Source organism: Stenella coeruleoalba (assembly GCF_951394435.1).
Source record: "Stenella coeruleoalba genome assembly, chromosome: 5".
NCBI classification, from domain to species: Eukaryota; Metazoa; Chordata; class Mammalia; order Artiodactyla; family Delphinidae; genus Stenella; species Stenella coeruleoalba.
This window is the reverse complement of record NC_137150.1, coordinates 26,036,779-26,062,801: the sequence shown is the minus strand read 5'-3', so window position 1 is coordinate 26,062,801 and position 26,023 is coordinate 26,036,779. Positions and strand designations below refer to the sequence as shown.

General features: G+C 49.5%; 1 protein-coding gene across 5 annotated transcripts in view; it reads left to right on the top strand.

The window, feature by feature from the left end:
- Positions 1-25,659, top strand: part of PXYLP1 (2-phosphoxylose phosphatase 1) — a 68,668-nt gene extending 43,009 nt beyond the window's left edge. For all 5 annotated transcript variants that reach the window (XM_079922773.1, XM_079922772.1, XM_079922771.1 and 2 more), the window contains 4 exons: positions 8,834-8,992; positions 10,346-10,472; positions 18,287-18,426; positions 23,112-25,659. In XM_079922773.1, coding sequence (XP_079778899.1) covers positions 8,834-8,992; positions 10,346-10,472; positions 18,287-18,426; positions 23,112-24,049 — 1,364 coding nt within the window. In that variant the 3' untranslated portion in view covers positions 24,050-25,659. The remainder of the gene's footprint in view (positions 1-8,833; positions 8,993-10,345; positions 10,473-18,286; positions 18,427-23,111) is intronic.
- Positions 25,660-26,023: the final 364 nt, after the last annotated feature.

The following is a 26,023-nucleotide window of genomic DNA, read 5'->3' as shown; positions in this document are numbered from 1 at the left end:
AAATACTGCTGCATCCATTATACCATGTTTACATAGACCTGTCTATATTGACTTGGAAGGTTGTCCATAATATATCTACTAAAAGGACATGTGGTATTTGTGTGTGTGTGTGTGTGTGTGTAGTCAGCAATATTGATAAGAAGGGGAATCTCCCATTTTAGAGGAGAGGAAACTATCCAGGCTAGTTAGTAAAACTAGGAAGTGTTAGTAAAATGAGTCAGTGAATTCAGGAGAACATGTGCCAATCGCCAAGACTGTATGAGGAGAGAGACAAAGTAGGAAAGGAAGCTGCAGGATGTTGACACTGGAGTACCCACTGAGTGGAGCTGAGCCGGGGATGCAGTGGGAGTCTGCCCAGGTAGAGTTTGCACTGATCAGCTTGGGCCCCACTCCTCTTGTCTTGGCAACAGGGCTCCAAGCTGATGACATTAAACAAAAAGAAACTTGAAGTGAGGTAAGTGGTCATCAGAGGCAGAGCCGTGTGATCTTGGTAGCATCCCACCAGGGGGAAGGGGTTGGAGGGGGAGGTTTTTGAGACTGAACAGCAGTGAGGTCTTGGGGGACAGAATCTGAACCCCAAATAAGAAGGTGACATCAGGAATGCACACAGAGAGAGCTCTGGAACAGTCTCACCATCCTTCCTGCCAGCGTGGCCCCGGCACACGACGCCTCACTGGGGCCCGGCAGAGCCAGGCCGCCCAGAGTGGGAGGGACAGGGAGTTCGCCACAATGCAGGGCCCTCTCTGAATTAACTGTTTTGGGCTCCGGCATCACCTCTTGCCCTCCCTGTCTCCCTCCCTCTTTTTTCTGTATCATCTGAGGGGCTGGACCCCACTGGCCAGGGGTTTTGCCTCTTGGGGAACCTGGAACCCCGCTCTGCTTCTCCCCGGTCTCAGGTATCTAGCAGAGAGTGAGATGGCCAGTCTCCACAGCGTCCAGATACCTGAGGCCCCCTTGCCCCCCGCAGTGCGTGATCTCTCACTGAGGTGGCCTCCCCAAGGCTCTCCCACCCACCTGACGGCTCTTCCCTTTGACCCTTTTCACAGAAGCAAATGACCAGCCTTGACCCACCTTTCTGAGCAGGTGGTTTGGTGGCCTCAGTGGGGTGCAGACCTTTGAGACACAGAAAACTTTCTGCTCTTGGGGAAGGGGGAACAGTGTCCTTGGGCCATAGTGACCCTGTCACCATTCCCACCAGAGCAGGGACAGGAGCACAGTTTCACCTCTGGCAGGACATCCAGCCACACGCACACTGCACCGTTCACTTTGGGTTCTCTGGGTGGGAAGAATATACGTGACTCACTTCTTTTTATACCTTAGTATCGATGGCTATTTTAGGATGAACACGGGTTTATATGAATTGTAAAGATCCCTTTTCATTTTGTAAAAAGAGAAAAATCTCTTCTCGAGGGCGTTGACGTTGGAAACCTACTTCCAGGTACACTGAGTTCTTAGCCTGAGTTCATGGATATCTGCATTGTCTCACATGGCTTCAGGGGTGCTGTGAACCCCCAGAAATCAAATTTAAAAGTAAGTGTATGCAGTCCTTTTTCAAGGGTGAAGATCATCGGTAGCTCTTATCAGATTCTCAAAGGTAAGGTAGAGGGGATCCAGGCCCTGAGTTGGGTAAGGATGTCTGAGGTTCTTTTCGTAGCTCTGTTTGGGGACCAGTCTTGAACAATCTCTCTGATTTCTAGTCTCTGTCATGATTTGTCCTTGGTGCTCGCAGCATCTACCCCAGGGGACCCGGTTAGGTCAAGGCCAGTTACCAGTGGTCCCATAGGAGTGTGAGGTTTCCTGGCTCCTCCAGGAGTCCGCAGCTGGGCTCAGGCTCAGGTCGCAGTGGGTCTCCTGCCCCTGCAGTCTGGCCGTCCTGTGGACTTGGATCTCAGTTGTCAGAAGGAGGTCAGGCAGGGAGGAGATGAGAGCTTGCAAACAGCCTAGGACAGAAACTGAGTCCTCAGCCGCATGAGGCCCACCCTGTTGTGGGCTCTGGTGGTGTAGTTCTGGTTTTTATTTGAGAATTACACACATTTTTATATTCAGTGCAGGCTGGAGACAGAAAGGGCATTAAAGACGCCTTAGTGGATTGAGGAACACAAAGGGAATTGTGGGAATTACCTGTCAGAGCAAATCATTCTTCTTTGGCAGGCCAGTGAAGGAGAGAATTCAAGAGCCTTTTGGACTATTGGGAGGAAGAAATCAGAGACATCAGGTGACAGGACTAGGGGTGTTTAACTTATGAGAAGGCACCATCTTGGATAAGCAGAATTATTTAAGGGAGTTGTGGCCCCAGGGCTGACTGAGGACAGACTTGAATGGCACAAGGAAGAGGTGATTCTAGTCACCTAGGCAGGTGACGAGCCCGGGGCTGAGGTCCCAGCAGGCATGAGGCAAGCTGTGGAGCTAGGAAGGTGAAAAGCAGGTGCTGGGGCCACACGTCGGCCCCACGAGGTTCTTTGCCGGCGCAGTCAGTGGTGAGACCTCTGGGGCAGCTGAGCGCACAGCCGTGGAGACAGAAGTCAGCCAACACTTGCCCACCTGCCCTGGGACACCTGTGGATCCCTGACACCTGTCTGCAACCTGCCAGGGTGTCTGTGTAATCAGAGGAAGAGCTGACAGCTAAACAACAGCAGGATAACTAAACAACTAAGGCAGGGATGGCAGGAGGTGCGGGTTCCGAGGTCACCTGACTCCCTGTAAAACTGACTCTTCCACATGGGGAAGTTCTCTCTCCTGGAAAGGGCCTTTATTGACACAGTGGTCTAGTTGCCAGGTCCCATCCCTGGGGCCATCAGGATAGCAAGGGGAGGGTCCTGGAGGAGGGGCATGACCACGCCCACCACAGCACAGGATTGGCATGGGAGAGGAGCCACCCACTGAAGGGAAGGAGGGGTGGTGCCCTGATCCAGGCGTGGGCCCACGGTGCTCCGTCAAAATCTTCCTGTAAAGGCCTGCATACAGCGGGTTCTTCAGGCTACAGCTGCTGGGAGAAGGCCAGGAAGCAGGTGGGTTCTTGTCCTCTGCCCTGGGCCAGAGCCCCCATATGGAGTGAAGAGCTGGAGGCCGTGGGCACCGGCTTAGTGCCCTGGAGGAGAGGCACTGGCCTGTCTTCATGCAAGTCAGAGTGACTCCCAGGGAATGAGCTGGCTGCACACACCTGGCTGTAACATGACCCGCTGACTGTGTGCATCGCTGGGCATCTGGAAGTAACTAAGGGGGCCTGAGGCCCGAGGCCAGACAGGAAGGAGCCCTCTGCCTAGCGGCCTGTGCTAATTAAGTCGTGATCTGACCCTGACCCTGGACTCTTTGTTTCTCTCCTTTCCTCTCTTCCGTGGGGCCGTCAATAGAATAAATAAAAATTAAAAGAAGCAAATCATCATTGGATGAAACATCTCTCTCCAGACACGTTCATAGCATTGGCTGCTGGGCAGAGACTTGCTGGTAGGCCGTATTTCACCTGAGGCTCTTCTCGAGCACTCTTAACACCCTCCCCAGCTGGACTGTAGGCTCCTGCAGAAGCGCAGAGACCGTAGCCTTTTATTCTCTGAAGACTTCCCAGCAGGTGCTCCATAAATGCTGGATGGCTGGATGGGAGATGCATAAACGCCCGGCCTGGCAGGTCAGCAGGCCTGGCTTACAGGCTGTGGAACCCCAGGCCAGTCCCTTGACCTGCCTCTGCCTGAGGTCCATTGCCTGGTAGATGGTTGCTCTTCCTTGATGAAGTCCAAGGCTGGAAAAAGCAGTGTGGGCCAGTTGGCTCGAATTCTAGTCACAGCTACAGGGATGTCTGCTAATGAGGCACGTGGACCCATCCTCTGCACGTTGGGGAGGGTGTGGGTGAGACGGGGAGGGCCTGCCTGAAACAGCACCTGATGGTTTTACTCTGTGCTTCTAAGAAGTTTGCTAGTTGCCTTTACGAGTGAGGGGGCCCAGGGAACTGCTTTGAGGTCTTGTTCTCGGCCATTATTTGACATTGAGACCTCGCTGGCATCTTCGTATACAAGAAGGTTTATGGATGTGAGACAGGATGAAAATGACTGTAGGTGAGATGAGCAGGTAAAGCAGACATAAACGGGAGAGACTCGTATCCACGGGGTGGCTTATGAAGTGTTCTCTTCTGCTGGGAAATTGCACCACAAAGAAATTGCGTGCCCAATGGTGCTGAGTTAATTATCAGTTAAAGGCATCTCCTATTCTGTAATTCATGTTGGCCACAGTGATACTGAGGTCCCAGGCACTCATCTAGGTTCATGGGGTTTTTTACACCTACATGATGAAACTTGTTATCCTTCCATCTGTTTGCCTGCCCGCTGTTCCTTCTGACGCTCCCACAGTCCTTTTTTTCTTCTGAGCTGCTGTCACCTGCGTGGGATCAGCAGAGCTCCTAATTGTCCTGAGGGCATTGGAGGAGCTGGGGAGGCCTGCCAGGAGAAGCAGTATCCTGCAGCGCCAGGCCCCAGGCGTGGAATCTGCTCCCCAGCCCCCGAGTCTGCCCCACAGCCCCCTCTGAGATGAACAAGGCAAGCCCAGGACTCCTAATGGGCAAGTCAGGCAGCAGCCGGGGCAGAGGTGCCTCCAGCCCAGGTCTGCTCCTTTGCAGCCGACCTCTCCCCGGATCCCTGCGCGTCAGCCCCGGTGGGACCAACTGGACCGGGCTTCAGAGGTATCTCGATCCAGCCTGCTGCCTCTTGTCTGCTGTGTTTGTCCTCCCTCCTCCTCCTCTCCTCTTCCCCGTGTTGCCAGCTTCATTTCTGCCTTTCAGTCCCAGCTTGGGTGTCTTCTCGAGGAAACCTGCTTGGACGATCCCCAGCCCCTGGGCTGGTCAGGTGTCTGCTTTCCCTTAGTGTTCCCACATGAGGATTCAAGAAGGTATTTCACCAGAAGCATGGAGCACAGTGCCTGGCTCAGGGCAGACCTTTAATTCAACAAGTATTTATGGAGGGCCTTCCCTGTGCTGGTTGCTGGGGGAATATAAACTTGAAAGAGGCGTAGTTCTGGCCCTCTGGACATTTGGGTTGGCGAGTTGATAAACTGTGGGCACCTCTGCTTACATGTACTGTAGTGTGAGCTAGGAGGGCAGCAAGAACCAGGTGGGCTCATAGGAGGGGGATGTCCAAACTACTTGGGGATTCGGGGTGGGCTTCCTGGAGGAGGTGACCCCTGGGATGAGTTATGGAGTTAGCCAGATCTGGGAAACAGAGGTTGGGGTGAGGTTAGAGGCATAAGCAAGAGGAGGGAAACATCCTGAAAAGCATCCTGTGGGAATGGGGGCAGCTCTGAGCAGTTCAGGACAATGAGAACCAAGGTAGGGGAGGGGACGTAGGGAGATGGAACTGGGGAGACGTCTCACCCCGTGGCCTCTATGCATCAGAACTTCCCCTGATTGTCTGGCATCTCGAGGACCCTTCAAAGGACCCCACATGGACTGACGCTGTGTCCTGGTAACTCAGGAAGGTGCGAAACAGTGGAAGGTAATTTCAACAGCTAGTGGGCGAGGTTGACAGGCCCAGATGCCAGAGGAAGCAGCAGATAAAAACTTTCTGGATGGAAGGTTTCTTTACCTGTGGCTTTCAAACCATTGCTTCCTTGAGTTGTGGGTGGTTCCTATCTTAGTCTGTTGGGCTGCTAAATAAAAATACCGTAAACTGGCTGGTTTACAAACAACAGAAGTTTATTTCTCACAGTTCTTGAGACTGGGTAGTCTAAGATCAAAGCACTGGCAGATTTGGTGTCTAGTGAGAGCCCACTTCCTAGAAGGCATCTTTTTGCTGTAACCTCACATGGCAGAAATGGGGGTGGGGGAGATCTTTGGGGTCTCTTTTATAAGGGCACTAATCCCATTCATGAGGGCTCCACCCTCTTGACCATATCACTCCCAAAGGCCTCACCTCCAAATACCATCACCTTGGTAGTTAGGATTCAACGTGTGAATCTGGGGGGACATAAACATTCAGCTTATAGCAGTTCCCAGGTGGCAGCCCCAACAAGCCTAACCCCATGTGCTCTCAGATAAGCCAGCAAACTGTGGGGACTCTGGGATGTGCAGGGAACCATGCCCCTCTGTCCCTGTGTCACTCATATTATTATCATGTCTCCTTAGCTTCGCTTTTCCCTGGCCCAGACTCAAAGGGAGTCTGCCCACAGGCATGGCCAAGGGGCCAGAACCTGGTACCACTTTATAACAGAGCAGAGTAAAGGATTGAGGGGTGCAGCACAGCCGGAAGGGCTGGGTCATTGACATACTGCCTTAGGACATCTACTTCTCATCATTCTCTTGATCTGGCACAAATCCTCCCATGGTATATGACCTCTGGACACCAGAGCTAGTATTAGCAGTTCTGGGGCCTTCTAGCTGTTAGGAAGAAAGTGCCTCTAGGACCAGTCAACGGGCTAATCTGAGTTGTTGAAGGGCCAGCTCTAGCTCTGTGGTTGTTGTTTTATCATAAGTAATGAACGAAAATATGCTTATTGAAAAAAAAAGTATATCGAGACATTATAGAAATATGCATATATTTCTATACCTATAGAATATATGTAACATATGCTTATTGTTAACCCATATCTGCACATGTACGTGCGTGGATTTGTAAAACAATATAGACAGTTATAGAAAAACAAGTGAAAATACTTCTTCACACCCCATTCTACCCATTCCCCAAAGGCATTGTGATAGATGTCCTTGTAGACATTTTTCTGTTCATTTACATAATAAGAGTGCCTGTATATTCACATGTTTATGGTTAATTTTTTCTTTCCACAAAAAGGCTTATATAGATATCCAGTGACTTGGCTTATTCACTGCATTTATCTTTGACGCTTTTCCATTCTTTTTAACTGTGGCAGAATATTCCACTGTGGATGTAACATTCTGTTCTGCTGATGAAAGATATTTAGTTCATTTCCCTTTTTTTGTTGTTGTTATAAACAGCGCTGCAGTGAATCTCTCTGGCCATACGTCTTGGTGATGGGAATTGATATCTTTGTCGAATAGATTCCAAGAGGTAGAATAATGGGGTCATGGATAAAGCACATGTAACATTTTAGTGGCGACTGCCAAATACTTCTTCCGAAGAGTCCTTCCAGTTTCCTCTCTCACTTGCAGTATATGGAAATGTAGGTTTCACGCCCTTGCCAGTACTGATATTATTGTTAAAATGTGAATTTTTAGTCTGGTGAGGTGGGGGTGAATCATATCCTATTGTTTTATTTTGTATTTCTTTAAGTAGGTATAATGTTGAACATTTTTTCATGTGTTTATTGCCATTGGTATTTATTTTTCTTTAATTAGCCTGCTTATATCCTTTATTGATTTTTCAGTTGTAGATCTGTGCACTTTGGATATTAATAACTTGTAATATATGTTGCAAATATTTCCCTCTCAGTGGATTGCTTATCTTTTACTTTTGTTTATGACATCTGTTTGCCAAAGGGAAGTTTTAAATATTTACAGAAGAATTTGTAGGAGTAGCTAGGGAATTTAAGTGGACTTAGACGGGGGATTGGGCCCTGTTTTAGCTGTCATTCAAATGTATGCATATATATTATATGATGATTAATAAGCCTTTTAGAAGTTAAATGATTCATGGGCACACCTATTTCTGTGTATTTCCTCAGTTGGCGATGCTAAAAGTCCAACTGTTATTTTGTAGGGAGTTCCAAATTGGGAACTCTTAGAAAGACTGGGGACCACTGACCCAGAAGATGGACTTACATCTGCTTATAAATAATTGATAAAGTGTATGAACCAGGACTCATTTCGTTGAAAGTAACAGAAACCCAACTCAAACTAGCTGAAATAAGACGACTTTCTCGACTTACAGAACTGGAACATCGAATGGACACTTTGACCACCTCTGGACCCAGGGGCTCGAAGGGTGGATGTCCTCAGGTCTTCCTTCCTCTTTCTGATAACTCTCTTCATTTGTTGGTCTGGCTTATCTCTACTTAGCCTCATTTTCTTCCACTGCAGAGGCTGCCCATGAGCGACAGATGGCTGGGGCAGCCCCAGGTTTCCATTCTTAGAGATCAGCGTCCGGGAGAAAAGGAACCCCTTTCCCCGTGTGTGTAGTGTACCTCTCTCAAGGAGGCAGGACGATGTGATTGACAGTTCACCCGAACCACATGCAAGGGAAGGAGTGGTTCACCAGCAGAAAGAGCAGTAGATGGACAAACAGAACAGACTGCAGGTCCAGCAGACAGTGGGGGAGAACCTGGTATGGAGGCAGAGGGGTGAGCTTGAGATGGCTTTCCATCCACCGTGTACACCTTGGGCAGCTGCCTCAGCCTCCCCTTGGACCCCTGGCTCTCTGCTCTGTAAAGTGGTCTCTTGAGGATTAATGAGCGGATGCCTGTGCTTGGGCTCAGGGGCCCACAAACTGCAAAGCAGATGATATTAAATGAGATACGTCAGACACCTGTCCAGCACTTTATAGGCACTCAATAGGTGATGGTTTTCCTCCTTAGTATTTACCAGAATTCAGAGGCTGTTCAGAACGAAGTAATCGGGTTGCATGAAATTAGTGTGTAAGTTCTTCCTTTACCACCATGGGTGAGGCCCCCTCTCTCTGGGGGGCCCACCTGGTGTTGCGTAGATAATTACTGATAAGGAAAGGATAATGGCATTGAGAGAAAGAGGCAGGGCTTGGAGGGGGCTCAAGAAACAGTTGAAGCTGACTTTTTGCTACATTGAAGTCCAGCCTAATTCTGAGGGAGTCGATAGTTACGGTGAAAATGCAGCTGCCCTCTGGGCCTGTCTAGCTGGCCTGTGCACCCTATCGCCGCCCCCCGCCCAGGACCATGTGTGTCGTGACCTGCTTTGCTTTCTCTGCAGTCCACCTGATCCCAGTGTCGGCAGCTAAGAATGGAGTCACTGGCAAGAATCGAAAGAGGATCATGCCTGACCCGGTGACGGAGCCCCCCGTGACGGACCCCGTTTACGAAGCCCTTTTGTACTGCAACATTCCACGTGTGGCCGAGCGCAGCATGGAAGGTAGGCCTGGCTGCGCTGCCCAGCGTGGTACCATCTTCAACCAGCATCTAAGGAGCTAGACGGCTAGGGCCCAAAGCTTGCAGTTGCCACCAGGCTGTGTCCTTGAATGAGTTTCCAGGTCTTAGTTTCCTTGTCTGTAAAATGGGCATAACTTGCCGTCCCTCCTCACAGGGCTGCTGGGAGGATTAAGTGACCTCTTTGAGCAGCACGAGGCTCATGATGAGCCCTCCACAAATGTTTGCCATCATCCTGATTATCAGTGAGACAGCAGTGAGATGGAAAGGTGGCCTTGGCTGGCCCTAGGGTGTCATCCTCAGCTAACTCCTTTCCCGGGCGGGCTCTCTCTAGGCTTAGGACCTCCACAGCATGCCCTGCTGGTGTCTTGAAGTGAAGGTGTAGGAAAATATGATTTCTATGTTGAGTTTTGCTTTGTTGAAAGTGTATCAAAGAACGATGTTGAATATTTATCTGTTTGTGGCCTGCTGTGTTTTACGAGAGTGAGATTTAAAGAAGTCATTGATTCCAGTACTTCTGTGGGCCTCCCCTAGTCTGTGGATGTGTGTGAGGCTACATGAATAGTCTTTTTTTTGCTTTACAATGTTGTGTTAGTTTCTGCTGCATAACAAAGTGAATCAGCTATATGTATACATATATCCCCATATCCCCTCCCTCTTGCGTCTCCCTCCCACCCTCCCTATCCCACCCCTCTAGGTGGACACAAAGCACCGAGCTGACCTCCCTGTGCTATGCAGCTGCTTCCCACTAGCTATCTATTTTACATTTAGTAGTGTATATATGTCCATGCCACTCTCTCACTTCGTCCCAGCTTACCCTTCCTCCCCCCCCGTGTCCTCAAGTCCATTCTCTACGTCTGCATCTTTATTCCTGTCCTGCCTCTACGTTCTTCATGACCTTTTTTTTTCTTAGATTCCATATATATGTGTTAGCATACGGTATTTGTCTTTCTCTTTCTGACTTACTTCACTCTGTATGACAGACTCCAGGTCCATCCACCTCATTACAAATAGCTCAATTTCGTTCCTTTTTATGGCTGAGTAGTATTCCATTGTATATATGTGCCACATCTTCTTTATCCATTACATGAATAGTCTTGCCCACGTTTCACTGGAGGTCAGGTGACCCCCACCACACCCCAGAGCCTCCCCATGACTTCCAGGGGGCTGGGGCATAAGCAGCCCTCTCACGTTCCTGTGCCCTGCCCGGTGAGGCTGGTCAGAGGCCTCCCACCCAGCTCAGCACCCTTCCACCACGGTCACCCCTCCCCTCCTCTGCGAGGTCAAAGGGATGGACATCTCCTGGGTGATAACCAGACAGTGTGCTTCTCTCTCGCAGGTCACGCTCCGCATCATTTTAAGCTGGTCTCAGTGCATGTGTTCATTCGACACGGGGACAGGTACCCCCTGTATGTCATTCCCAAAACGAAGCGCCCAGAAATTGACTGCACTCTGGTGGCTAACAGGTAAGTTGCAGTTTTCCTAAAAGCCATTTTCAAGAATCTGTTGCCTCTGTTGAAATTAAAAGGCTGACCGGAGAATTACAGAATCGGGGAGTGGCCTACACTTGTCCAGTGAGTACTGCTTGCCAGGAGTCTGATCGTCAGAACACTCCTGCAGGGGAATCCCATTTCACAGTTGAGAGGATAGAGGCCCAGAGACGTGAGAACACCTGCCTAAGGCCACACAGCAGATAAACTGAGATTTCAGCCCAGGCCAGCCTGCTATCTGCAGTCTCCCACCCTGCTATTCTTCAGTTTGAGAAACAACTGGGACGGGGTGCAGTGAGCACTGGGTTAGGAGTCCTCGGACCCTGGCGTGGCTGTTCCATTGAGGGGAGCAGGTATATCCCTTAGGCTCTCTGAGCCTCAGCCTTCTGTGTCTAAAATGGGGATAACGCTGCTGACCGGACAGGGATGGGGTGAGGAATATGTGGGTTGATAAGGAGATGCACATTACCAGTTGCAAAGCCACAACCGGAAGACATTTATTTCAACCTTTTCATTCTTCACAGGAGTAGGGACAGCCTGCCCTTGGTTGAGAGCCCTTATGATGAAAAATACTTGAAAAGAGAGTAGAAATTGTGCATGTGGACATGGCATGGCTCTACAATGAGAGGCACAGTTAGCAATAAAGTGATGGGCCAGGCCTCAGCAAATGTGTCAGGGGACGCATAACCTCCCAAGCAGAGTTTACTGAATGAGGAGCGGAGGCGGGGGAAGTGCTCTGTGGGGATGACGTTCTTTTGATGGAATGCCTTGGGTGCCAGCCCGCCCCAGCAGCGCCAGCCTGGTGGAGCCATGGATTGCAGCCCTGCAGCCAGGCTGTCCCTTCACAGTGGACTGCAGTGTGGACCCGGGAATTCCAGGTTAACCCTTTGCATCTCAGCCTTCTTGCTGTCTAATATCAAGGGGAAGATGAAGTGAACCATTTTATGTAAAAACATCACGAAATACCATGTGACTCTAGGCTTTCATTTCCTGCTGGAGGCCACGAGCCTCGCAGCCTGGGGATTTACGTCTTCTTTTCTGTGTTCAGCAAATACGGATGCATGTCCTTGTGTCCCATGGGCTGGGAAACACCCTGGATGGAGTCCAGCCCGTGTCAGAGCGCCGGGCAGTCCCTGGCTTTCTTCCTCGTCTCTAGCCCTCTGTGCTGGCCTTTCTGCTGGGACCCTCGGCCCCTGCCGACCACTGCCTGCCAGCCCCTCACCCTTCAGGCCTTTGCACCTGCCGTTTGGCTTGCTGGCCCCCTTCCAGAGCTCCTTCGAGGCCCCCTGAGATGGTACGCCTTCTAGGAGACCTCTCCCAGTGCGTCAGCAGGGATTCTCTGCTTGTATCAGGCACCACCACTGCCTCAGTCAACCTGAGAAAGGGGGACGTAGGGAAGAATCTCAGAACAGAATACTTAACGACCAGACCTTAACTGGCTTAGGACTAGGCAAGGGTGGAGGCCACTTGCTGTGCTGGGTATTAGCCCTTTAGTTTCTGGGCTGGAGCATCCAGGGTGGCGGGAGGACACAGGGAGGGCAGCTGGGGGGAGTGGCTTTGCTCCTTCGGGCGCAGCAGAGTGTCAGCGTGTTAACAACTGGCACAGTCCTGCCGTTGTACAGGACTTTGAACAGCCCAGGGACAGGCGGGCCACTAGGCCGCTGAGCTGGCCGGACCCAGAGCAGCCTCAAGGGCTTTGTGGGAGGTACCACGCTTCAGCCGGCAGCTCGCAGCTTCTACTCCCCTTTCTCTGGCTGGGCTTCGGGTACCCAGGCGTGAGAATGGGTCTGCCCCCCGAGGCCAGTCTGCTGTTGCTGGAGAGGTCCCTGAGCCCCGCGAGGCCTCGAGGGCCACCTGGCTCTTCCCAGGGAAGGGCCCAGTGGGCAGGGCCGCCGGGCGGCGTGCAGGCCTCCAGTGGGCCTGCTGGTGCTCTATGACTTGTCCTCTCAGCATCGTTGTCTGTGCTCTGCCTGCACCACCGGCCCCTCAGGGCACTGAGTCTTATACCTTCCATATCACTGGTGCCCAGCCTGAGCCTGGCATGTAATAGTTGTTGGACTGGGTTGGTTGCAGAATGAATTCAGGAGCCCAGTGAGAATCACAGGTCATCATTGCCTATCGTGTATCTATCATAGGAGATTTGAGTCTTGACCATGAAATCCTCTGAGGCCGTTGTCACCGGTTTGATGTACGGCAAATCCCTTTACCTCTCTGAGCCTCAGTATTCTGTCTGAGAGCATGTGGATAGTAATACGGTAAGTCCCCTGCATACAAACAAGTTCCATTCTGAGAACGCGTCTGTAAGTCCAGTTTGTTCGTAAGTCCAACAGAGTTAGCCGAGGTACCCAAGTTTTACAGATGACACCAGACACGTGAACTAACTTACGTGATCGGACATGCGAACGTACGTTCGCATCTTTGAAAACTTCGGAGGTTCGTATGTAGGGGACTTACCGTACCTCCCCTAAAACATCCTCGTGAAGTCTACTAAGGTGATGGAGTAAAGCGCTGAGAGCCTGGTTCCCACTGAGAGCTTGAGAAATGGTGTTTCATTTACCAAAGCAGCCTGGAATCTCCCAGGCCCGGCCTCTTTTCCTCTCTGAGTGGTCGTGGTCACAGGGCCAGGTCGGGTCCCGGGGTCCCTCGTTCTGCCACAGCCCTGACGGGGCCACTTCTGGAGCTCCCAGCTGAGATGTGCAGTTCCTGGGGACCAGCTGCCCCCGCTGCCTCTGCCTCATTTCCCCCTGGCCTTGGTCTTTTGGTCTAGTTCTATTTCATACAAATGCATTCTGTGTTTTTAGGAGCTACTTTGAATCGTTTATAGAAAGTGGGTGGAGTATGCATGTTTAATTAATTAATGGCATTTAATGAATTCCATCTTTTATAACAATAGAAGTTGACTTGTCATTATAAACGCACATTTAGTGTAAGAGTGAGCAGGACCCCCAGCTAAGGGGACCCACTCTGGGCCTCTGAACCCCCTGGGACTGTGGGATCTGGGTCACCAGCTGTGCCTGCTGCCTTCCCAGGTGCCAGTTCGGCTTCACGAATTACTAATTTTTATGGCCTCCTCAAAGGCGGAGCGTCCTGAATTGTGCCCATTACTCCCGTCTGGTGAAGGACACTGTCTGGGCTGGCGGCGGGCGTGCAGTGAGCTGAACCAGCAGGAGCCGGACACCCCAGTGTTTCCCTTCCTAAGGACACCTTCCACGACTCTCAGAGTCTTTGTAGTGGAAGCTGCCTCCTCGTGAGTAGTCGTGGGGCTCAGGAACGTTGTCTGGCCGGGAGGTAGAGGTTGACTTGAGAGTTTAGCATGTAGACGGCAGCCGAAGCTGTGGACTTGAACGGCATCACATACAGAGCCTCTGGAGTGAGGTAAGGGCCAAAAACAGAGCCCTATACGAGCACCAGCCAATTACAGCACGGAGAGAAAGGCGGGTCCCAGGAGGAGATGGAGAAGTTGCAACAGGAAGGAGGCAGGAGAGTGATGTTATGAGAGCTGAGGAAGCAGAGTTTCAGGAAGGGGGAGGGGGTGGGTAATCACCTCAAACAGAGCGAAAAGGTCCAGAAAGCTAAAGACTGAGAAAGGTATACTAAGTTTATCTTTTTAGAATTTTGTTTTATTAATAATATAAAATAATAAATTCTTTAATTAGCATAAATTGTAAAAATCCATGCTATGAACTTGTTATGGTTTCTAGCCATATAAGCTTTTTTGAATTGTGTTTCCTGGTAACAGTGTCACTGGTCTTATACCTCTTCTCTGCTCGTCTTAATGATCTGTACAGAACTCAGTAGTTGCTCAGATTATGGCTAAAGCACAATAAGTTTTCTTACAGGTGTGTAGATGAGCCTTGGGGTTCCACGTATGCTTTGTGGCATAAATAGGTGTGAAAATGCATATAAAAATGTAAACAAGACCTCTGAAGTGAATGGTTTGAAGGCTTAAGATGGTAGCACTGCTGGTTCTTTCCATTTTCAATATGAAAATAGATTTCCAATGAGAATACAGTAACGTGGGTTTTTCCTGAAGAAAACTTCATCATCACAGATATAATCATTTCTGTGTTGGTCAGGGTAAGGCTAGGCTGCATGCTGTTATAATAAAGACAACCAAGGAGGAATTCCCTGGTGGTCCAGTGGTTAGGACTCGGCATTTTCACTGCTGTGGGCCTGGATTCAATCCCTGGTCCGTGAACCACAAGCTGCGTGGTGCGCCCAAAAAATAAAAAAGAGAACCAAGAATGCATTGCCTTAGATAATAGAAGTTTATCTCTTGCAGGAAGGTCTGAGATGAGTGTTCCAGGTTGTATAACTTGGCTTTGCCTGGTCATTCAGGGCCCCAGGTTCCTTCCAGGTTGTTGCTTCCACCATGCCCTAGGCATGTCTAAGTGACTGAACCTGGGTTGCTGCAGTGCCTGAATAGCGGCCAGACGGAAGGGAGAGAGTGTGAAGGGGGCACGCCCGTGATCTGAAAGCCTAAACACAGACTGGCATACATCCTTCCATTCCACTGGAGAATACTCAGTCACGTGGCTCTGCCTGACCACTAGGACTTCAGAAATGGGCTCTAACCAAGTTGCCAAGAAGAGGAGGATAGATTTTAGTATATAGCTGTTAAAGAAAAAACAGAGCCAGAGAACAGATAAAGTGGTAAAAACAGATCTCATTCAGGAGTTAATGCAGAAGGGTAGAACTGGACTCAGTTCCAAATACAGCATGGACAAGTGGGGTTTTATAGCCCAGGAGCAGGGTGTGGGTCAGTGGATGGGGAATTACTATGAGGAGACATCAGGGGTCAGGGGGTTCTGGCTAAACTCACTCCACGGGACTCTTGCTGAAGGCAGACCAGGGTGATCAGATACCACCGGGGGTGAGGAGTTTGATCACGTATCAAGGGTGATCAGATATCAAAAGTGGGAGAGTCTGGCTAAACAGACTTAGCAGGATTTTTGCTGAAAACGGGCAATGCAAAGACAGATATAAATCGAAAGAAAATGAAAGTCCAGAGGTCAAGGCTTGGATGGGAAGAGGGTTCAGAGGAGATGAAAATCTGGTCAAAGAGAGTCTGTTACAAGTAACAGTCTCACTCACAACAGCCTTTATTTTTAATATTTCCATCAAAATCTGGATACTTTAATAAACACTGTGGGAACTTGCCATATTCGTTGCTACAGATTAAAAAGGCTTGGACTTCTCTTGAAGCATCGAAGGTTGGGGCACTTCCCAGTTGAAATCATTTCCGTGTGCTTCTGAGGTATTTACCATGCGCTGGGTACCCTCTCCACTGCGGGGATGGAGCAGTAGATGCCGTAGGCGGGACTAATCTCGGGTGGCTTTGACAGTGTCAGCTTGAAGTGGGAATCTCAGTTGCCTGACCGGGGATCGAACCCAGGCCACAGTGCTGCCCTGGCCTGCTTTGAAGAAAGAATTCAGCAAAGAGACAAAAAGTAGTGAGGCAAGTAAAGTGTTTATCAGGAGAGAAGATACGTGCGGAGAAAGCACGGGCGGGCTCAGAGAGAGAGAAAGAGAGCTGTGGGCTTTTGGGGTGGGTTAAATCACTTATATGGAGGCAGTTCTGCGTTTCCAATCATCTTGCTTTGTCTGGCTTTGAGTCCATATCTCGTCTGGCTCAGGGCCCTACCCTGGGTGCACTTGCATCTTTTAGCCAAGATGGACTCGGGCGCTAGGTTCCCTGAGAAGTTGACAGAACATATTATGGTCTAGCACCCCCTCCCCTGAGGATCCTTTCTGCACAAGCGTAGCTTGGGGGTCTCCTTGACCTCCAGAATGAGAAATATGTGGTCTCTTTATCTTTGATCTCGGCAGGACTCATCTCCTCCTGGCTCCCACCATTGTCTTTATCTTGGAGTATCTGTCCACAGGGGAGACTTCAGCTGCTCAGCCTGGGGCCCGTCTGTCTCCTGCCTCAGGGTCTGGTCATTCAGATCCAGGACAGGCCCAGGGACTCAGGTTACCTGGTCCTCTTCCTGATTAAAAGTCTTTTGTTATTCTCTTCCGTAAGTGAAGTTTTTCTTCCATGAATCGTCATCTTTCCATATCAAAAACGAGTTTCCATGAATACAGTTAGATATTAATGCACCATTAAGGAGTCAGATTCCCTGAAAACTTTCAGGAGTGAAATTTCATTTCTAAAACTGGTAGCAAAGCTTTTCTTAGCTCCTCAAACATCACCAACCTGAAATAATGGCCCGGAGCAGAACATTTGACTCCTGTTGGTGGATAGCCTTTGTTTATGTGGCCTCATCATCAGTCTGGACATTTTATTTCACAGTTTGCAGATATTTATGTGTTTTAGCCTCAGGGAGAATAACACATTCTCTGTTTTTATGGAAAGCCATAATGCCCTATAGCAATCCAGGGTGATTTATTAGACTATATACTGTATGTCAGGATTAGCATCCTCTAATTTTAAAACATATTTCTGGAATGGATTATTTTTTTAGCTTTATGTTTTTGAAAGATAAACCCATTTTGGCAGCCATTGTAAAACACTGCCAGAGCTAATTAGGCTCTCAGACAGCGGGGGTCTGCCGTTAAACCATTTATCTTTGCTTCTTTTCGTGCTGATTTAGTTTAGTCGGGAACTACTCTATCTGTCCACCTCTGTTCAGCTGGAAATGTATAAACGTTCATAGGCCATTTCATTATTTAAAGAAAAGGTGTGTATACTCATAGGTCATCTCATTATTCAGAGAAAATGTGTATATATTAATGGGTCATTTCATTATTCAGGGAAATTGTGTCTTAGTGACTAGAACAATAAATCTTGATTTACCGTGTGTACTTCATGGCAGAAATGTAAGTAATGTCAGATCTCATGAATAACCTGGTGTGTTGTTTTGTTTTTTCACTATTCGTCCCCACCCCACATGCAGTGAGATACCATATGTGCAAATTGCGTAGTGAGCTGTGGAGATCTGGGTTATCTTAATCAGTTAATTTTCTTCACAGGAGATTTTCCAGAGGTCACATAAGTTAAGGATTAAGGGTTACCCCAGTGAAGGTCGGGATGCATTTTCTAGGAGGAAGAGGCAGCATGTGGAAAGTCTTGGAAGCATGAAAGAACAGGTGTGCAGGGCCCACAGAAGGCAGATGCTGTGCGTGGCCAGAGCACAGCATTAGGGAACCCTGGGCCTCAACGTGAGGCAGGGCCAGAGTAGACTGACGGCTGTGCGTGGCTTCTTGGGAAGCTGGCACCGTGGAAGAGCAGTGACAGTCGGGGTTGCCTTCTACGTCGACCTCACTGGCTGTGGAGGAGGCAAGAGGTGACTGCAGGCAGGCCAAGGAGGGGCCCATGCCATCCAGACAGAGGCTGACTGAGGCAGACCCTGCTCAGGGATGCAGGGATACAGGAGGGGGGGGCAGAGAAGCCCAGGAGGACACATGTGCAGGGCGCAGGGGAGGGAGAAATTGAGGAGGACCCCCAGCCTCGGCTTGGCTGCCTCGGGTCCGGGGGTTGGTGGCCTCCTGGAGGGGGAGACAGCAGTGGGGCGGCCTGGGGAACCGGGTGGATGAGGTCAATGCTGACTCCCACGGTGCTGAGGATGATGGGCACTTTGCTGGAGAGCGGGGTCTCGGGCTGGCCTTTCGGAGTGGGGATTTTATGTGTAGGTGGCAGCGAGCAGGTAACCTTGAAACTGGACTGTACTATTATTGTGGGTGAAAAAGGTCTTGGCTCACTTGGGATCCTGCTTGCTGAGGCTGAAATCGTCACGGACGGTTTTGGAGCACGCTAACCACTAACTCTCTCTGTGTTGCCTCTTTAGGAAACCGTATCACCCTAAACTGGAGGCTTTCGTGAGTCACATGTCCAAAGGATCCGGAGCCTCTTTCGAAAGCCCCCTGCACTCCCTGCCTCTTTATCCCAGCCACCAGCTGTGTGAGATGGGAGAGCTCACACAGACAGGTATGTGGGGCTGCCCCTCCCCCACTCAGTCTCCCACCCGCTCTTGTATTTGGCGGACGCGTGTATCGGGGCCTCCTTGGAAAGACGCTGCGGGCGCAGGGGTGAGTAGGGCCAGCACCTCAAGCAGCTGTGTGCCCACCAAGGTATCTGATTCAACATGTGATTTCTAAATATTAAAAACAACATTTTGGGCTTCCCTGGTGGCGCAGTGGTTAAGAGTCCGCCTGCCGATGCAGGGGACACGGGTTCGTGCCCCGGTCCGGGAAGATCCCACATGCCGCGGAGCGGCTGGGCCCGTGAGCCATGGCCGCTGAGCCTGCGTGTCCGGAGCCTGTGCTCCACAACGCGAGAGGCCACAACAGTGAGAGGCCCACGTACCGCAAAAAAAAAACCTTTTTTCTTATTACAAAAACTATATATGTTCATGGAAGAGAAAGCAGGAAAGACAATTAAGCAAAAGGAAGAAAATTTAAAGCACTCATAATCCCACCAAAGAAATGAATAATCTTTCTTCCTGTGTTTATATCTGCATGCACTCGTGGGCGTGCACGTGCACACACACACACACACACTCATTCTCACAGGTGGTATCTTCCTAAACACTGTTGTGTAACCTACTTTTTCACTTAACAATATGTTGAGATCATCTTTCCCTATCAATAAATGTTCATCAACAACGTCATTTCTGACAGCTTCATATTATTCCACTGTGAATGGGCCATGACTCATGTAACCAGTCCCATGTTCTTAGCTACTTCAGACAAAACAGCTGAAAGGTTTCAATGCAGCAGATCTCAGGGAGACACGCAAATGGCAGAGCCCCACTGAGCATGGCGTTTGTCTGGCTTGTGTGTTCCTCACAGAAACCCATCTCTCCCTCCGCAGCCCTGTTCATACTGTTGTGCTGCCAGTTCACTGTCAGCGTAGGTTGGTGATTTAACAGTGGGGTCCCCTTTGTCGGTACGAGAAGGAACTGGTGGTCCCCTAAGAGGTTCCAGCTTCCTACTTCCTCAGTCTGGGACCTTAAAGGACTTTTGTGTGGCCACCAGCCTTTCTGGAGGAATCAAGGCGACCGATTGGCCACGTTCTGTTTCTTGATCCACCAGCATCTTAGGACCTCAGCTTTGATGGAAGGAAAGTCTCTGTCCTGTACTTGGCCCTGTTGGTTTTGCCATGTTTTGAAAGCCATTATTATTGGGGATACAGAATGACAGAGTGGGGCGAGCTTAAGTCTCTGGAGGACTAGCCTTGAATAAGGAGTTTTGTCAAAAGCTTTTGCTAATTAGTTCACGTGCACAAGCTCTGCATTAGTTTAAAACAGGAGTTCTCCTCCTACCAGATCCAGCACCCCCTTTTATTAACAAGTGTTTTGTGGTGCTCCCTGAACTATCCTGAAGTGAAATTCGAGTATAACTTTTCTGTATACATAATTTTAAAAAACAGTTATGTCAGGCACCCTAATTGTAATATGAAGTAGAAACAACAGGAAGCTAATTTATTACATAATTCTGTATACCTCAGCATAAATGCCTGAGCGCACCTTTGTTAGAAAATAGGATGAAATGATCAATTGCTTGCACTTCAGTGTAGACTGATGTGTGTCACAGCTACAAATGCAGACTGATCGAGGGATGTGTATTGGTGACTACTACTCCGTGTCAGGACATGATTTTTTTGGCAAGTTGTGATCAAAACAAAAGACACGTGTCCCTTAATTTATATTGCATTTCTGGAAAATTCAGTGGATGTTAATGTTATGCAAAAATGGTTTTGTGTTTATAGACACAAACGACCAGATTTGAGATTGAAGTATTTAAACAGGGTTTTCACATGAGGGAATGTCTTATACATTCAAAAGTTACGTGGAACAGAAAACAGTTCCTTGTGAAGACTGTCTGGCCCTTGGACCCCACCCACGAGGGATGGGGGAACGTACTTCCGCATATTATTGTGATAACCCAAACCCTCCCTGAGGGCAGAACCGTGCTTGTCTAGAACCACTGATTGCAAGTAATAGAAACCAACTCAAGCGGAAAAAGGACATTTATTATAAAGATTCAGGGTGACTCACAGACTCTTAAGGGCAAGAATATGACCAGACCTCAGAGACTGGTACCAGCAATAAAGAAGCTGTCTGTCCCTACCTCTGTGGTTTTGCTGTGTGTCTGTCAACAGAGACAGTCCTAGCCACGTGTAGATGAATTTACACGTTCAAGTTCCTGAGGGAACCTGACGGGGTCCTTGAGGGTCAGTGTCCATCAGCTGGCTAGGAAGTCAGGGTAACTGCATCGAGCAGCTATTCATTCTAACCTTTCTTCCCCATTGACCTGTGATCATCATCGTTTTCTAAATTAGTGTTACCCTAGAAATCATTTTTGCGGTTGTTTGCTCCTATTCCCGCGTTCTCTTTGAGTGGTCACGTTTATCTTCTATTTGAAATTTCACATCGCTGTTAGAATCATCACTTGTAAGTGGCACACTTTGGGCACCGCACAGGAGCTGCGTAAGATGCGACTGACCATAAGTGCCTACTCCGTCCCAGATGCTTTGGCAGCTGCCGCAGGTAGGGGAGGGGCGGTGGCTGGATGACTGAGGTGCTGTCCTAAAGGAACCTGCAGCTGCAGTGGTACAGCGCATGGAGACCCCTGAGGGTGTTGCTGCGAGTCGCAGGCTCTTACAGAGTAAACACGGGTTTTGGAGTAGACAGACCTGTGAAACGGGGCTCGTAACATCTTCCCGACAGCGCTGGTGGCAAGCTGCAGTAGACAGCATGTGTAAAGCGCCCAGCACGGTGCTAGCATATGCTAGGCTCAATGTATGCAGCTGTTGCCTTAGCGGTCCAGCGGCCTGTGCAAACAGGAGGGAATGATTAATTGGACCTCTGGGGAGCGGGGGAGGAGGAGGGAGACAGAGAAGGTAGTATTGGAGCCAGGATGAGGATTTCACTGGGAAGAGAAAGGGAAGGGCGTGAACAGAGGCATGAAGATGCAGGCCGTGTTTGGAGAGAAGGAGAAGCCCCGAATGGGTAGTGTTTCTGCAGGAACATGTAGGGAGGAGGTGACGTGAGCACAAGGTTGGGCTGGGGCAGGGGCTGGAGTTCTGCTCGGCCACGTCTTAACTGTGAATGGCTTGGGCCTCAGTTTCCTCATCTGTAAAATAAGGAAAAGGGGGATAATGATAATATACCTTCTTTGCTGGGTTTTCGTGAGGATTAAAGGAGAAAGGCTGGCACACAGTAAGCGCGCCAGCCTTAACGTACATAGCCTCAGAATACAGGGTAGGCCCAGAGGGGAACGGGGGCAGACACACATTCTGGATGTTTGTCACTCATGGCTGGTCCCTTTATGCGGGTCATTTGGAAATGCGAAGACCTACCCCAGCCCAGATCTCTCAGGGAATTCTGCTGTCAATACTCTTCATTCAAAGTAGGACCTACACATCCTTCTTTTTTTTTTTCCTGAGCTATTCCCCTTCCTGGGCCAACACTGTTCCCTCTGTCTCACGCATTTCAGCCTGAAGTCTTCTCATCTTTGTGGTGGGGCTTTTCAAACCATTCGGGCATCTGAATAAGTGGCATTACTGGTCATAGGGCCTGCTTGTGATTGACACTCTCGGAGAATGCAGACCTTGCACTGAAATTCCATCCCAACATCCTGTTGGCTGCAGGGTGAGCTTGCTTTCATCTTGGACCACCTTCTCCTGCTCGAAGATAAGACTTTTGCAGTTTTTTCCTTTTTTTTTTTCAAGATACTATACTGTGGTATAGTTCCTGTGTGTAGTTCGAAACTATGACAACTAAAGGGTAAACTTAAAATTCACGCTCCTACCCATGTTCCACCTCCCCCCCCATGTCTGTGCCCCTATCATCCCCAGGTAACCATTGTGCATCCTCGCAAAATTTTCTGTGCAAAACACAGACAGCTGCCAATACACGTTCTTATTTCCCCCTCATTTTTATTTAAAAGCAGCATAATAAACATACTGTTCTGCAGTTTGCTTTTTTTTTTTCCCCAAATATTCTGAGTATCTGGGTGATCATTCCAGATCCATACAGAGATAGTACCCTTGCTGATGAGCAGGTAAAGCCCTAGCAGGATTGGGCAGAATGTACCCAGAAGGTGAGCAGAGAGCCTTCAGCTGGGACAGTAGGGAGGATGGTGTGAAGGAGGGGACGTCCCCAGGGTGAGGGGACTAGGCAGCCAGCAAGTGACTTGTTCTCCTTGCCTGACAGATTTCCATGAACTCCCCGGGCACACCGAGGAATGATTTGTCCCAGCACAGGAGGGAGAAAGCTCTCCTTAGGCCCCTGCCAGTTACCTCCTAGACGTCCACCAGTACGATCGTTCCTACCCTCTGAGCCCCGCCAGTCACATCCCTCCTCCAGGGGAGGGACCAGTCAGAAGGGAGGAATCAAGGCAGATAAAGGGTCCTTGTGCTTCCCAGAAAGGCGTGGGTCCAGAGGACCGGGCCCCGCTCTGCTCGTCCCTTTGTGGATAACCCTGAGGGGCTCCTTTTGCACGCTGACGTGAGCCCGTTCTCGGGGCTTCCACGCACTGGGGGCCAGGCTCGAGGACGTAATCGTTCGCCGTCTAAAGCATTCCAGAGTTGGACGGGCCTCGACTCCCCATGCTGTTCCTTCTGCTAAGCTGGTAGCAAGGCAAGCGTGTGGCACTCTTGTGTTTCAGGGGTTGTGCAGCATCTGCAGAATGGCCAGCTGCTGAGGGACGTCTACCTGAAGAAACACAGACTCCTGCCCAGTGACTGGTCCACAGAGCAGCTTCGCTTAGAGACCACTGGCAAAAGCCGGACGCTGCAGAGTGGGCTGGCTCTGCTTTATGGCTTTCTCCCAGATTTTGACTGGAAGAAGATTTATTTCCGGCACCAGCCCAGCGCTCTGTTCTGCTCCGGGAACTGCTACTGCCCGCTGAGGAACCAGTACCTAGAAAAGGAGCAGCGTCGGCAGTACCTGTTGCGTTTGAAGAACAGGCAGCTGGAGAGGACCTACGAGGAGATGGCCAGGATCGTGGACACCTCCACCAAGCAGCTCCGGGCCGCCAACCCCATAGACGCCATGCTCTGCCTCTTCTGCCACAACGTCAGCTTCCCCTGCACCAGGAATGGCTGTGTTAACATGGAGCACTTCAAGGTGATCAAGAGGCATCAGATAGAGGACGAGAGCGAGAGGCGGGAGAAGAAACTGTATCTGGGGTACGCGCTCCTGGGCGCCCACCCCATCCTGAACCAGACCGTGGGCCGCATGCGGCGCGCGGCAGAGGGCCGGAAGGAAGAGCTCTTTGCTCTCTCCTCTGCTCACGACGTCACTCTGGCCCCGATTCTCAGTGCCTTGGGCCTTACAGAAGCCAGGTTCCCGAGGTTCGCGGCCAGGTTGATCTTTGAGCTCTGGCAAGACAGAGAGAAGCCCGGCGAGCACTCCGTCCGGATTCTCTACGACGGTGTCGATGTCACGTTCCACACCTCGTTCTGCCAGGATCACCACAAGCGGTCTCCCAAGCCCATGTGCCCCCTCGAAAACTTCGTCCGCTTTGTCAAAAGGGACATGTTCGTGGCCCTGGGTAGTGGTAGCACTAATTATTTTGATGCGTGTCACAGGGAAGGATCCTAAAAGGTACGTGGTGCGGCGCTAACAGAATCTATGCCAATACAGAGGGATGGGAAAGGTCCACTTCTAGTTCTTTTGGTTGCTAAGGGTACAAGGTGATTTTTAAAGGCCGGAAATCATTGCTTGGGGGCCACATAGATTTAGGGTTGAACAGTGACTATGTTGCTGTAATTGGGTACTTGAGTTACTTGGTACACAATGGCCAGTTCACAGAGAAAGGAAGGTACTTTATCATAGCCAGACTTTGCTTAGGATGCCAGAACAATGCGTCAGTACCCAAAGCTGCCAGTCCACATATGTGTTCTTCTGATCTGCCTTGGTACTGTATGATGGAACCAGCAAACCTCAGCCAGAAGCTTCTTCATCTGGGACAGTCTTACCTTGTCCTTATTCAGTGAACAATTTCCTGAAGTGATTTATCTAAAATAGGGGTAGGCAAACTTTTTCTGTAAAGGGCCAAATAGTAAATATTGTAGACCTTGTGGACCCAAAGGCCACATATAGCATCTGTCACAGCTACTCGATTCTGCTCTTGTAACTTGAAGGCAGCGACAGACAGCATGTGAATGAATACGCATGGCTGTGTTCCTAGGCCGCACAGAACAGGCACTGGGCCAGGTGTGGCCCGAGGGCTGTAGTTTGCTGATCCCTGTTCTGAAAGCTAGGCTCTACTACAATTGCACTTTCAGCACTTTGCGAGAGAACCAGTTGCATACCCAGAATTATTCAGTGGTGCCTCCAGTAACTTCTGCTAGAAACACAGAATCTGGTCTGTATCCGACACTATAACACAACTTGAGGGGAAATAAATATTGAGTCAAAATGAATCATAGAAAAATTATTAGAATATTCCTTGATGTTCATGATGATGATGGTATAAGATAGTTCTGAGTATGTCTTAAATATTTGTCTGCTGTAGTCTATTTGCTGTACATGCTGAAATTTTTGTATTCCATTTAGTATTTTTATAGTCTAGGGAAATATTTTCTAAGACGAGTTTTAGATGTGCTCTGATTCCTCTGAAATATTCAGTTTACTGTATCTGCTTGGGGGTTAGAAGGGAGCCAGAAGCTGAATTCAGGCACTTTCTTCCAGTAAAACTAATTATGGCTCATTGCCTTCGACGAGCAGTAGAATTGGATCGATTTTTAAACCATTTTCGTGTTTCAAATGGTACATTGAATTGAGTTTTAAATAAGTTTTTGGAAGAAGTTTGTTACTAGATAAATAATCTTTATAAGGTATTTTATATATTAGAAGCAATTATAATTAAGTCTGTGATTTCTGACTAAAATGGTGCTAGTTCTGTGCGAAGAAATATAAAGTGAGATTCCCCGATGTCGCTGGTATTCCAGCCTTTTCTGTTTGGTTTTTGTCCAGTGTTGCATTTGACTACATCCGTTTCTATTAATAAATTTTTGAAGATTACTCGTACACACAACTCATGGTTTGTACCTGTAAGTCACTTTATTTCCTTTCAAGTGAGTTCATATGTTTTTTTAATTTATCTTTTTTTTAATAAACAAAAGCATTTTAAATTAGAAAGCTCTACAGCAGGGGTCCCCAACCCCCAGGCCACGGACCACAGCCTGTTAGGAACTGGCCGCACAGCAGGAGGTGAGCTGCGGGAAGGCGAGGGAAGCTTCGCCTGCCGCTCCCCATGGCTCCCCATCGCTCACATGACCGCCTGCACCATCCCCCATCCCCCCACCCTGTCCGTGGAAAAACTGTCTTCCACGAAACCAGTCCCTGGTGCTAAAAAGGTTGGGGACCGCTGCTCTACAGTACATGTGGGTAAGGGAGTGCCAGGCCCCAGCCTAGTGTGGCCAGCCACAGGGCAAGCTGGGCCCTCAGGGGTGATGGGAAGGGACAGCAGTCCTGCACTGGACCACAGAGGGGCTGCAGCTTCCTTCTCTGACAGCAGCATCAGGGCTCGGTGGCCAAGAGGATGTGTCACAGCTGGTGGCCTTGGACTGG